Raw genomic sequence first — 13645 nt, 5'->3', positions numbered from 1 at the left:
ACCCACTGCAAAGCAAAAGAGGATGATTAATCTGGAAAGCAATTTATCGGTTGTAAAGGGAGATAACTGCGCAAACATTTCATTTTTCTGCAAATTATCGAACATTCGTTATAGTAATTATACTAATGTGCTGCTATTTGAAAATATTAGGTTGCTAACTGATAAAATTGGGTAGTATTTGGTAGAATTGGGTTAGTTTTTACTTGTTTTGGTTGATATAGGGAGGCAAATGGAACAGCCAGAGATCGGTAATCGCATTTAAAGTACAATTCCCGCGCTATAATTAATTATTTTTTTAAAAAATCAATTGATATGCACATTTTACATCATTACGTTGGAGTATTAGGTAGTATGTGGTTATATTGTAGTGGTATTGGGGTGATATTGGGTAGTATTGGGTAAATCGTCCCACCCAACTAAAACATCACACCAATTCAATGTTTATCATGTTTAAGTCAGGGGGTGCCGTATTCATATTTTTTTCATTTTCATGACTTTTACATATTGAATGTTACGCTTAAGTTATGAACAACACGACAAAGAGCTAGAGTTTAGTAGGGGAATTTTTATGAGGAGGCGTAGGAGCTCAAAGTAATTCAGGGGGGCATAAGTGAAAATTGCCCGAAATCAATACCGTTTTTTCGGGCAAACATATCATAAGAGAGCTTCGGGCATATTTTCGGGCATGCAGTGGACAAGAAAAAAACGAGAAAATACTTTTCGGGCAGTGTGGATCTCATAGAAATAAGTTAGTTATATTTTTTCTCTAAACGGTAATAGAAAAAAAATGGTCGTCGAATTTTTCATTGCCCGAAAATAATTTTTTTTGGGGGGGGGGGGGGGGCAAATGAGGATCCAAATGAAATGGAGTTTAACGTCCTACTGTTCTGCTCTTAACCTGGGCTAATGAAGACGGGCATACGCCATACAGTGTGCTATGAGGGAAATTTTTGCCCGGACAGCGGCACTACGGCCTACTCTTATATCGAATTCCAACTGCCAAAGGATCTTTTACGTGCACGCCAATGTGTACACGGGACCTCGGTTTTTCGTCCCATCCGAACGACTAGACAGCTTTCCTTGTCAGCCCCTGCGTCCTGCATCACTGACAAGGGAGAACCACGCCGGAAAATCTGGATGAACTTTCTCGGCCAATGCAGGGATCGAACACCCGACCTCCAGGCTAGCGAGCTAGCGTCTTACCCACTTAGCCACGTGATCCCCGGATCCAAATGAAACAAAACTTGATCACATAACTTTAGTTTATGAGGATGCATATTTGACAATCACCTTGTTAACGACAATACTATATACATATACACATTGACATTTACAAGAAAGTTGTATAGATATTTAAAGTATTTTGTACATTTGTTGTATTATAAATGGATTCCAAAAAGTGTTTGTGTTTTAATTTGTACATTGTTTTATACAGATAGAAACTTAACTAATCCTAATAATTGTTGTAAATACATAGGAGCCACAGCCTACTATGTGGGTTGGGAGAGGGGGTGTCCAAGTATATTCAGACCCCCCTCCCCCCTGAAAAACAATTGGGGGGGGGGGGGCGCCCATGAGCATGGACATTATCCGTTTTACGCTGTACAGTGAAGTGAATGGGGGCTAAAGATAGATTTAGCTTTTACGAAATAGGGGTGTGGTGACCCATGATTTTGCATGAGGAATAAGACCCCGCCCCCCCCCCCCCCCCCGCCCCAAAATCTTTTTTTTTAATATGTTTGTGCGGGAAAGGGGGTGGGGTGGCAGTCCCTTCCAGTGCCACCGGGTAATATTGGGCTGTGTGGAACATGCAAGAGTCGATTTGTAGCATATCTGACTCAGGGTATAATATGTTTGACACTGGTTGGGCATTATACATGTAATTATGATTATAATGTTGAAAACCGCATTGAAACCGCGTGATTTTTTGCCATTTGCGAAGGGCGCAAAAACTCAAGGGGGCGCAAAAACTCAAAACCATGACGCAAAGCTCGTCATTGCGTCCCTCTCACTTAGCCCCTGCATCATAGAATGTAGCAACTGATTAAATATCGAACTCTCAAAGTTAGAGAAACAATCAAAGAAATCGTCAAAATTATGCCGATTTATTTTATTGACTTTGTATATTATAGCCTACTCGTGGAAATCTCATGATGATGATAACGTACGAAAGCCCAGAAGGCTCATTCCAAATTCCAAATGCAAAATTCCAAATTCAAAATTCATGTTTTACCAATAAAATAGCAAATTGGCATCTCAATTAAACAAATTAGAATTTAAATAAATTGTAATTTTACACAACTAATTGGTGCTAGTTTACCTATACGAAAGCCAAGAAGACTCATTCCAAATTCCAAATGCGAAATTCCAAATTCCAAATTCCAAATGCGAAATTCCAAATTCCAAATTCCAAATGCGAAATTCCAAATTCCAAATGCGATCGTATAATGTGGTCGTATATTGTCGTCGCCCCCGTCCGTCCATCCGCCCGTCGGTCCGCCCGTCTGTCCGGCGTCCACAATTGCTTGTGGACGCTCTAGAGGCTAAAGTTAATATCCGATTGACTATAAATTTATACACAGTGTTTATGGTCATGAGACAAAGAATTCTATTGATTTTCAGCGATTTCCGATAATTACTGCTAGGGTTATGGCCCTTGATCACTTCAAAAATTCTCGTGGACGCACTTGGGGCCACAGTAAATATCCGATTGACTTTAGATTTATAAACAGAGTTTAAGATCGTGAGACGAAGAAGCCTATTGATTTTCAGCTATTTCCGATTATTACTGCCAGAGTTATGGCCCTTGATCACTTCAAAATATCTTGTTGACGCTCTAAAGGCCAAAGTAAATATCCGATTGACTTTAAATTTATACACAGTGATTAAGGTAGTGAGACGACGAAGCCTATTGATTTTCAGCTATTTCCGATTATTACTGTCAGAGTTATGGCCCTTGATCACTTCAAAAAATCTTGTGGCCGCTCTAGAGGCCAAAGTTAATATCCGATTGACTTTAAATTAATACACAGTGTTTAAGGTCATGAGACAAAGAAGCCTATTGATTTTCAGCGATTTCCGATTATTACTGCCAGAATTATGGCCCTTGATCACATCAAAATATCTTGTGGATGCTTTAGAGGCTAAAGATAATATCCGATTGATTTTAGATTTATACACAGTGTTTAAGGTCATGAGACGAAGAATCCTATTGATTTTCAGCGATTTCCGATAATTACTGCCAGAGTTATGGCCCTTGATCACTTCAAAAAATCTTGTGGACGCTCTGGGGGCTAAAGTGAATATCCGATTGACTTTAGATTTATACACAGTGTTTAAGGTTATGAAAGAAAAAAGTCTATGATTTTCAACGATTTCCGATAATTACTGCCGAAGTTATGGCCCTTGATCACTTTAAAAAATCTTGTGACGCTCTAGAGGTTAAAGTTCTCATCCGATTGACTTTAGATTGATACACAGAGTTTAAGGTCTTGAGACGAGCAAGTATATTGATTTTCATTGAATTTTAATAACTTGAACAGCTAAATCCATGATATTAAGTGTTTCGTATACTAAACGTTAGCATGGGGCAGAACTTTATAAAATTCAAACAAATTCTAATGATTTTCTGATAATTACTTAACGAGTTGTTACTCTTAATCAGATTTTAGTGTATTATAAATGTTTCATTACCGCAAAAAGTAAAAATATGCGACAACTCTGGTTGACTGCCGGACGATTTAGCTGCTGTGGGCGTATTATCTTCTCTGCAGTAATGATGATTGTAATGTCACGTGATTATGTCGAATTTGGAATTTGCAATTTCGAATTTGGAATTTGGAATTTCAAATCTAATAATCTGGAACGGGTGTTTATCCGGCCCAGGCATCAGATAGGTAAACTAGCACTAATTACAGTAATAAGTTGTGTTAAATTACAATTTATTTAAATTCTAATTTGTTTAATTGAGGGGGGGGGGGCTGTCAATTTGCTATTTGATTCATTTGATTGGTAAGACATGAATTTGGAATTTGGAATTTCGCATTTGGAATTTGGAATTTGGAATGAGCCTTCTGGGCTTTCGTAATAACGTGTGTACCTTTATAAATTAATTTATTTTTTAAAATATCATATCCTACTTGCACAGTTATGGCCCGCGTGTCACAGTTATTAAATATGAATAAACAATGCAATATAATATGTGGTAACATGAAGACAGAATAACTCAGAACATCACACCTAGACAATATTTCTAATGACACATAACCCTTGTAATTTTTTGTTAAATTTATGACAAATTCGCACGTAGTCCTAAATAGACGTTCTTAGTCGTAGGCCTATATATATCAGATCAGAATATAGTAATGAATTATTATACGTATTGTAAACTGTATATATATAAAGCCATACATTATTTCTGACAGTTATTATGAAGATTTACCGTGTGACTTTATTTGTATTGCCTATATTAATGTTGATAACGGATATGGTTGTCCTTAAATAAAATATAAGGGTTAAGAGTTTGGTCAATTGCCTAAGGGACGAGTCGAAACTAATTTACCACCATCAAGATGTGTTGAGGCGTAGACTCGAGTTATTGTCATTAAATCATGATAACGTGGTATTTTCCAACCTGTGAGAACTCTATCTCTCTAGTATATATTAAACGCTCAGAAAATATTAATTCGAATAAATTTGGTCCAATACACAAATCATTTAACAATTTATACATAGCATCTTTACTAATAATTTATAACGGTTTGAATTTTGCAGTAAAAGAAAACAAGTTATACTAGATTATCACTAAATTATACATCAATTACAAATATACAGTAAAGTAATGTGTGTTGTTGATCTTGACTTTATAAATTGCCAACAACGGGAGTGAACCCTTTCCTCCCAGTGATCGAGCAAAATGCTGACATATGCTACCCGGACAGCAGCTCAATTTCTGTCCCATCTGAACGACTGAACATTATACCTTGCTCCCTCAAACGCCTGATCACCACACAGATTCGGAATCTACGCAAAAAACTGGTCTAGTAAAACTTGGTCTCATAAATTCACAGCTCGGGTGGCGACCCCCCACCCCCTTCAGTCACCGGACTAGTAGGAAATTTTGCGGCCTACTCTTATATCGAATTCCAACTGTCAAGAGATCTTTTACGTGCACGCCAATATGTACACGGGACCTCGGGTTTTCGTCCCATCTGAACGACTAAACAACTGGCCTTGTCAGGCCCTCCATCCTGCATCACTGACAACGGGGAATCATGCTGGAAGTTACTTTAAAACAGCGCCACAGGGGAGCTTTAGTTTTAATGGTATTCGATGAAGATGTCATGCAGACAAAAGATGTGTTATTAGTAGGGGAGCTAGCTGACCGTTGTTCGCGGACAAAATTGTCACTATGCCTAACGAAGGCACCATGATGGCCGATGATCAGAATGGGAATACTTAAGATGCACATCCCCTGGGTTTAGGGGCTGTACGCCCCAGAAATCGCGGGAAAAGTTGATCTACTTCAAACTTTGGCGGACAAAGTTAATCTTCGCTACATATGTTCACGTTGCTAACGCAAACTTTAAAAGTGCCCTTCAGAACAAAAAAATTCCCCTGGCCTCTGGTTTTAGAACGCTCCCTAGTGACCCGAGTACGTAGATTTATTTCAAATATGATGGACAACTTTGATTCCTTTTTCAGTATTTGAAGTAAATCGACCTTTTCCGCGATTTCGGGGGTGTACAGTCCCTAAACCCAGGGGATGTGCAACTTAAGAAACCCCATTCTGATCATCGGCCATCATGGTGCCTCGTTAGGCATAGTGCCAATTTTGTCCGCGAGTTTAGGAACAACGGTCAGCTTGCTCCCCTACTATATATAAATTCGATGGCACACAATTGCATACTCAATAGAGGATATTTGTCGTTTTAGAGTGAATAACATATTTTATTTCATTGAGAAGCAAGAAAACTTATATTTTCACGAATGCATAGCATGAGTGAAAATATAAACGTTTTCTTGCTTACAGATGAAATAAAATATGTTATTCACGACAAAACGACAAATGTTCTATTTATTTTATGATTTTACAATCATTTTAGGTAAAAACAATTAACATGAACTACTTTAGCCAGTGGAATAACACTTTTATTTCACTGATAAAACGCGGTATTCCACTACTGATCATAAAATAAAATGACTTATTTTCACTGTAATAGCCAAAAACACATATTTTGGCAAACAGTTTAATTACACATAACCAATATTAAAGGCGCTGGGCCATAATCTATCTTTTTTTTAAAAAGTTGCACAGTACCTTGTTTATAATCTGATTTTGAAAAAACTTTTAGAATATGCACCAAATGACTCAATTTATCGTTTGTCATTGACATTTTACCTGATTTCAAAGTCTTACACTAAACCCCCCCCCAAAAAAACCCTCCAACAAAACTTCAATTTTATGCCGTCACTTTAAAAAATTCTAGGTCAAATATCAAAATTCTAAACGTATTGATCAATTGCGAATCGTGAATGCTTTCCAAAAATATGACGATATTGAAAATTGGATAAAGATTGTATCATGAGTAGGATTTTAAAGATTGACTTACATTTTGAAAATGGTGGCACTTCCGATGAATTTTTACTTGAAAAGATTACTCTAAAAAGTTGATAGACGACTCCTATTGACATATATTTTTAAATAAGACAAATTTAAAGAAGTCGAAAAGCTGACTTCATCTTCTAAGGGGAGATAATCGGAAAATATTTGTTGACATTTTTGGCTTAATCCACCTATTTGTAATGTATTATGAAGGTTTCAAGTCGAACTCTTCAAAAATAAAAAAAAGTTACTCAGAATTGTCACTCTTTTCACCTTTGAACTTAAAATTGGGCCATACGCATGCGTCGCAGAGGCCGCAATGCCCCGAAATACGAACAGCTACAAATTGGTGAAAACCGCATTCAAATTGGTTGAAAAACAAAAAAGTTCCCTTTGATGTCTAATATTGGTCTATTTTCGTCGATGACGTCACTTTTAAAATTTTATGTTATTCATTCACAATTCCAACTGAATACCTTTCGGTTAGTATCGAGTTTAATTCTGTAGAATATGTACTTTTTCGAAAAACGCGATGGAAAAAAAAATAAAATAAAAAATAATCCGAACAAAAACAATAGTTTTTATACTACGCAGTAGCATAAAAACTAATAATGAGGCAGGTAAATCAAAGGTTCATGGGTTTTCTATAGACGGACGTTGCCTAAAAATACCTGCGTAACGATATACAAGTATATTGTAACGTTATAAATTTTGCATAATACCATAGAAATGTTCATTAACCAAATTATAGCTGCACAATGGCTACTGCAGGACTTGAATACTAAATATCTTTAATAATAAAAAATACTTTGGGTTAGTCCAAGTATATTGTGTTGTATAACCAAGGCAAAATAAACCCCGGCATTCAAATCACATTTAGCGAAACACTTTGGGGTATAAACTCGGGAGTGCGACATCTCTTTAAAATGATAGCCAATTAGTAAATCAAGGGTAATTGACACCTGTTTATGGGATGTTAATTACAACCATCACTCAAGGTGTCAATCATTCTTTGTTCTATTACACTATGTTAAAGATCTAATGAATGTCGAAAAACATTGTGTAAAATGGTGATTTTATAGATAAAACACTAAATAAAAAAAAGCGTCATATAATCAGACCTACATTTTATTATTAATGTATTTATCTTTTCGACAAATGAAAGAGTAATGTAGAATATAGTTTTAATCAAAGATGTTTATTGTGTTTATGAGTTATAGTTGGGTGTCCTATGTTTTTCCCCATCTTTTCTTTTGTTGAGTTTTATTGATTTCACAATTCATTTATTTTTACAGTCGGTTGAGCTTAATTACACAATAACATCACTCTTTTCCAAAAATAGTACATATTATATTTTTGACTTTAGAAATATGCGTGATCCATCTGGATTAAAAATCGGAAAATTAAGGGCGAAATCTTCAAGATAGAATATTGGAACGTTTTATTAGATTTAAGTCTTCCACCAATAGGAGGATTTGATATTTTGCACATCGTAGTATTATTTGAATATTGAAGATAATATTGTCACGCATGCTTTTAAAATGGTTCTTCGTTTTATTCTGTAATATTTATGAAAATAGTTTGCTCGAGTATTTTCCTGCCAAATATCACGAAAAAATTGATTAATGATGCCATGGTCTCAATTAAAGGCGGTATTTTCATATGAAGTAGGTTGTCTAATGGAGAAAACTTGATTTTCTTAATTGATTTACTGTAGGTATATTTACCCAGGTCGGATAAAGTCTTGTGTATTTTGTACCTCGGTCGGCGTTCGATGTTTCCCCAAATCGATTGTTTTAAAAGGTAGTCGCGCGCCACATTAAGCGTCCAAATGAAGAACAGTTACCATTGTAACAATTAAAATCTACATGTGAGGTATATGTGCAATACATTTTAATTATTTCAATATCACCAAAACGATTTAACACCGATAATATCCTCAAACCCTTTATTGCCCCTTTTTTACAGTTTCTATTATTTTCTAACATCTTTTTGTCCGATGGTCTACAGGCCTCATAATGATTTGTATAAAGACCTGATCGGGAGAATACCAATAAAGAAACTACCGACATTAGATTAACATTTTATTTCCAGCCATTAATTTTGTTTCAATGAATTAGTGAAATAAAATGAAAGCCAAAAGTTGTCAGAATACTATACATCTACAAAACCCTTTCACTGGATCGGTCCATAAAATGTATTAATGCGACTATAAATATACGGAAAATATAATATTTTGTCAATGTAGCTTGGTCACATGTATGGAACAATAAGAGATAAATATTCAATGAATACGCTTTCATGAAAACCGCACCGCGAGGGCGGTGTAAAACTTGTTCAACCAGCTCTATTGACAATACATTTCAACGAAACAGGTGAAGCTAAAACACAGTCATGCGCACTGAGCGTCAATTAACCGAAGTAAATATTATAGCGAGTCATGGCAGAAAGCAAGGAAGAAACGAAATGGATTACACGATTTTAGCAGCAAGTTTTCTGGCTCTAGGGCTATACAGTAACACACTGCCTGCAGACTTTGCCTATGATGACAGGTAAATTAAATAGAATTTTAATTTAGTCCGGCGACAAACCGCGGTATTGTCATTGATTAGATTTCATTACACATTGTCATCGTACAAATTTGTGTATTTCATATAGCCTAATAGACATCCCGTTACTAGTAGAGTTATATTGAGAATTCCGATTCCGTGAAATGCAACAGTGTGGTGACTTCAAGATAGCGCTGTTTGACGGTAACCGTGTATTGCCAATTATTTACATGTTAGTACCTTTGTTGTCTAGATATTAGACATGACATATTCGAGAGTTACTGATATCTTAATGATTGACATGTGGCGAAGAATCGTCTGCTACACGAGATCTTTGAACCGGGCAAATTTTTAGTACTCAACAGTACAGTACGAAATATTAGCAAATTGCTATGTTGTGTTCTATCTCTCTTACAAGTTGGCATAACGTTGCTAGGATTCGTTTAAGGCACTTGATGGGATCCCAGTCCTATTACAGTTCACATCATGAATTACTCGAGACACAAAAGAGACCTCAAGGCTCAAATCGGTGGCTTTTAAAAACAGCTATACGCACCTTTATTCATTTCCACTCATGGGTATAAAAAGCTTTTTGGGGCTGTATAACAGGGCATTTCATATTGCACAAAAGCGGAATGGAGTTTTCATGTAAAATTTAATGACTGGGCCTTACAATTCTTTTCAATGATATTCTGTTCAGGTAGTTATTGTATAAAAACTATTTTTGTGATAATCATCAACAACTCATTGCATATGTTATTGATGGCCAGAAAATTAAAAACAAGCCAAAAAAGGAGAAATTATTGCAAATATGGATTTTATTGCAAAAATAGTTCCCTCCTATCGATGTTCAACTTTTGCAATAAAATTCCAATAATGAAACACTGTTGTCACTTAACAAATCATATAAAATGGGTATGGATATGATGTTGCTGATGATGCTTGGATACCCATCTGAATGGATGCTGGTCTGGCCCCCCCCCCCCACCTTTGCCTTCCTTCTGGTGTGCTATACTATTAGAATTTTATTGGACTTACATGAATGCAACTTTATGCACATTTCTTGGAACAGCCCCCTGGTCAGCTGCAGTATTGTGGTAATGAATGAATTATACACATGTAATTTAAAGAAAGAGGATATATATTTTTTTTACCAGTACATTTTTTGATACAAAGCAATTTTTCCATTCTGATCCTGGGTTATTTTACATTACAGTAAGTACCTATAAGAGGTAGGTTATCTGAGACTTACATGTAGTTATGCAGTTTTTCTCTGTTATTAAATCCAATAGGAAATGTTTTATCTTCACATTTATAAAAATACAGGTGATTATCATCAAACTATTATTTAGGTACAACTACAAGGCTGTATGTAGATAGTAATTATTATCATTATACTGCCTTATAGATAAATTACAGTCTTTATACAGCACACATTGTAATTACAGTATTTTAGACTCAAATATTTATATCTTAAAGAGGCATTAGGTTATTGGTGGCCTTCTCCAGATATTTTTACATTCAATACATGTACATGTAGACAAGACCTACAATTTTTTGTGTGATTTTCGATGAGTTTAATAAAACACTTAATACTCAAATAAGGTCAGTGCTTGTATATTTGATGATCAGATGATTCAAAGATTATTTAAAATTAATTACATCTACATTTATTTTTTTGTTATGAGTGATAATACCTCCTTAAGGAGAATAGATATAGACTATTGTCTCAGCGCAGGTGTTTAGTAGTGACAGTAAAATTGTTTCTAACATGAGCGTAGGTGTATCCAGCTTAAATTGGCTTTCCTGTGAAAACTTCCACATGTCGAAAACAGTTCTGGCACAGATAGTATAAATAGGCAGGCTACATCTTCTTGAATTCGATCAAGTCCAGATTTGCGCGCTTTATCAAGGACCAGTGTAGATGGGGTTCGAGTTGACCTTACATGTACATCTATACTCAATGAACAAGTTTACATTTTTTTATTCCATCTTCCTCTAGTAAACACATTGCTATTTTTATAATTTTTAGTTTATTTTCAAGAAATAATTGTGGTGTAATTGCTTTTGCTTTTTTAATGGTACACATGTAGGCATATCTATTATATGTGTCACAGGTGAAATATGTGTAATATAATATGTATTTATTAGCCATCATATTGATTGTTTTATTGTGAAACTAATAATGTTTATCAAAGACTATAAGATAAGTTTTTGAAGAGAAAAATAGGAGTATTTTATAATAAAGGCCAGGTGTTGTTACAATTTGTGTAACATATAATCAATCTGGTTAACTTAGAGATAAGGTTAATAGCCATGTTTAGACTTCTCCACCTGTTACACAAAATAGTAGAACTGAAAATTCAAAAAACGTACAAACAATTCAAAACACACCCTTGAGTTTTGTCTGTACATTTTTGTTCCATTGTCCATGATCTTTATTGGGATAAAAGTTGTGTGGTAGCAATTTACATGGTAAACACATATCTATTGTATATATGGCTTTGACAGAAGATGAATGGACTGATTGAAGGAACAGGGTAGCATAATCTCCCAACTATACATAGTACTTCATCTTCATGATCACCATTGCGGTCAAGAAATTCAAATTGGCTCCAATGCACAAATCAGGATGTTTTTTTTTAAAGAACACCTTTCCATTAACCTTACCATATTATATAGTTAAACTGTACTGAATGATTTGAAAGGAAATCATGTTTGTAATATTATCATAACAATGTATGATGATTGAGACAACTTTTCAATTGAAAACATTTACATGAAATGAAACCAGACATGCATCAGTGAGTTTTATATTGAAGTATAAAAACCCCAACAATTTTTGGGGACTACATCTACATGTAACTATTGTTTACATTTCTTTAACAACATGTACTTCATAGGTAGATTTGTTTTCTGACTTTTTTAAACATTCAATTGGATTATCCAAGAAAAAGATGTAATTTATTTTATATGTATAAGAAGATCTGATGTACAAGTCACCCGTGCATGTTACATTGGGTTTTTGTCATGTCATATTCTAACAGAAAGCAAACAAGTATCTAAGGTGTTCAAATATCAAAACAAATATTTCATTGTTATGATATTAATCATATAAATTACATCAAACATTGAATTATTTATCTGGTATCTTGACTGCGGTACGTAAAATAACATTTTAAAATCAATACTCAACTTTAATATTAAACAGGCGTTACATGTATGTAAGAGCTAAATCTGCCTATTGCAGGACTTTCTTTGGGCCTTAAATGTTATATAAATTATTAATTAGACATTAAATTATTAGCATCACAAGACCTTAATCAACAACTCTCGATGCCATCGGATGGCTCCGATTTTAAGTAGATTAGAACGGTTTGACTATTTAATGATTTAATCTAAAAATGGAGAAGCTAAGTCTTGAACAACCAGTATGATGGTTACAATCAATGCATACATCTTGCCAAAACTACAACCATTGACAACTTTGCTCAAAATAAATTTTGAATGAAATTTTCAATATATTCATTTTGCATTAATTATTTTTTAAATTTAAATATAGTGAGAATGGCCAGCTCTTTATCTAAATTATACATAATGTCCCTTTAAATACAAGGGTACTGGGACAATTCACTCATTTGGATTGTCTTTTTTACTTGTTTAACTTTCTGAGAAATGTTTGGTGATTGGAGAACATTTTTCTAAATGAAGATGCTGCTCAGGAAATATATTCATAAGCTCAATGATTTTACCTTTGATATTGTAGATATGTGTATTGAGTGGTCACAGAGTTTAAGTGATGTATGGCATCTTTTAAAGACCAGGTATCTAAACAAGAGGTACAAGTGGCAAGTGGCCATTGTTATTGCTGATGAGGCTCAGGTTTCTTTTACCTGTCAATACTAACAGTATAAAAGACTTGTACACGTGGCTAATAAAGTATCAGTCATAATGTAAACATGGTCACTCTAATCCCTTTATACATCTGATAAACCATTTTGTTACTACATAAAGGATTGCCAAGCTGGTTCATTGTCAGCGATATCACTTCGGTGGAAGGGGACGAACCGACAAGGTTTTAGTTATGGGTTAGAGTATTAACTTTCTCTGGTGATTTTCAAATTAATACATTCAATATATTTATGAAATCAATAGGTAATAAGATGTATTTGAAACTATATATGGTGATCCATCAGTGAAGAAAACCTTTCCAAAAATGAAAAAAAAACACCATAATAAATCCACTAAAGTGGTTGAAATTTGATTCAAGTTTTAATGTGAGATTTGTATTGTTTCTGGAATCAGTTGTGTGGCATGTATTCTGAATACGAGTGTTTGTGCTTTGCTCTTAATGTTGCGACACTGTAATATTTAACACATAGGCTCCAAATGTTTTGGTGTGTGAAATTTTTGAGATGTTAAGACATGATACAATAGTTGGGTATTGTTGTCCACGGACATATCAGTGAAATAAATACACTTCTAACATTAT

The 13645-nt window shown here is 34.7% G+C and overlaps 1 protein-coding gene across 1 annotated transcript in view; it reads left to right on the top strand.

Moving 5' to 3' along the window:
• The first annotated feature begins 9011 nt into the window (after positions 1–9011).
• The window catches only part of LOC126809648 (protein O-mannosyl-transferase TMTC2), a 43811-nt gene continuing 39177 nt past the window's right edge, over positions 9012–13645 (top strand). Inside the window, exon 1 of the mRNA XM_050534318.1 lies at positions 9012–9156. Within this exon, the coding sequence (XP_050390275.1) occupies positions 9071–9156 (86 nt within the window). The 5' untranslated portion in view covers positions 9012–9070. The remainder of the gene's footprint in view (positions 9157–13645) is intronic.

This window comes from Patella vulgata, chromosome 2 (genome assembly GCF_932274485.2).
Source record: "Patella vulgata chromosome 2, xgPatVulg1.2, whole genome shotgun sequence".
Lineage (NCBI taxonomy): Eukaryota > Metazoa > Mollusca > Gastropoda > Patellidae > Patella > Patella vulgata.
The sequence above is the reverse complement of the archived record's forward strand: the minus strand, read 5'-3'. Positions and strand labels throughout refer to the sequence as shown.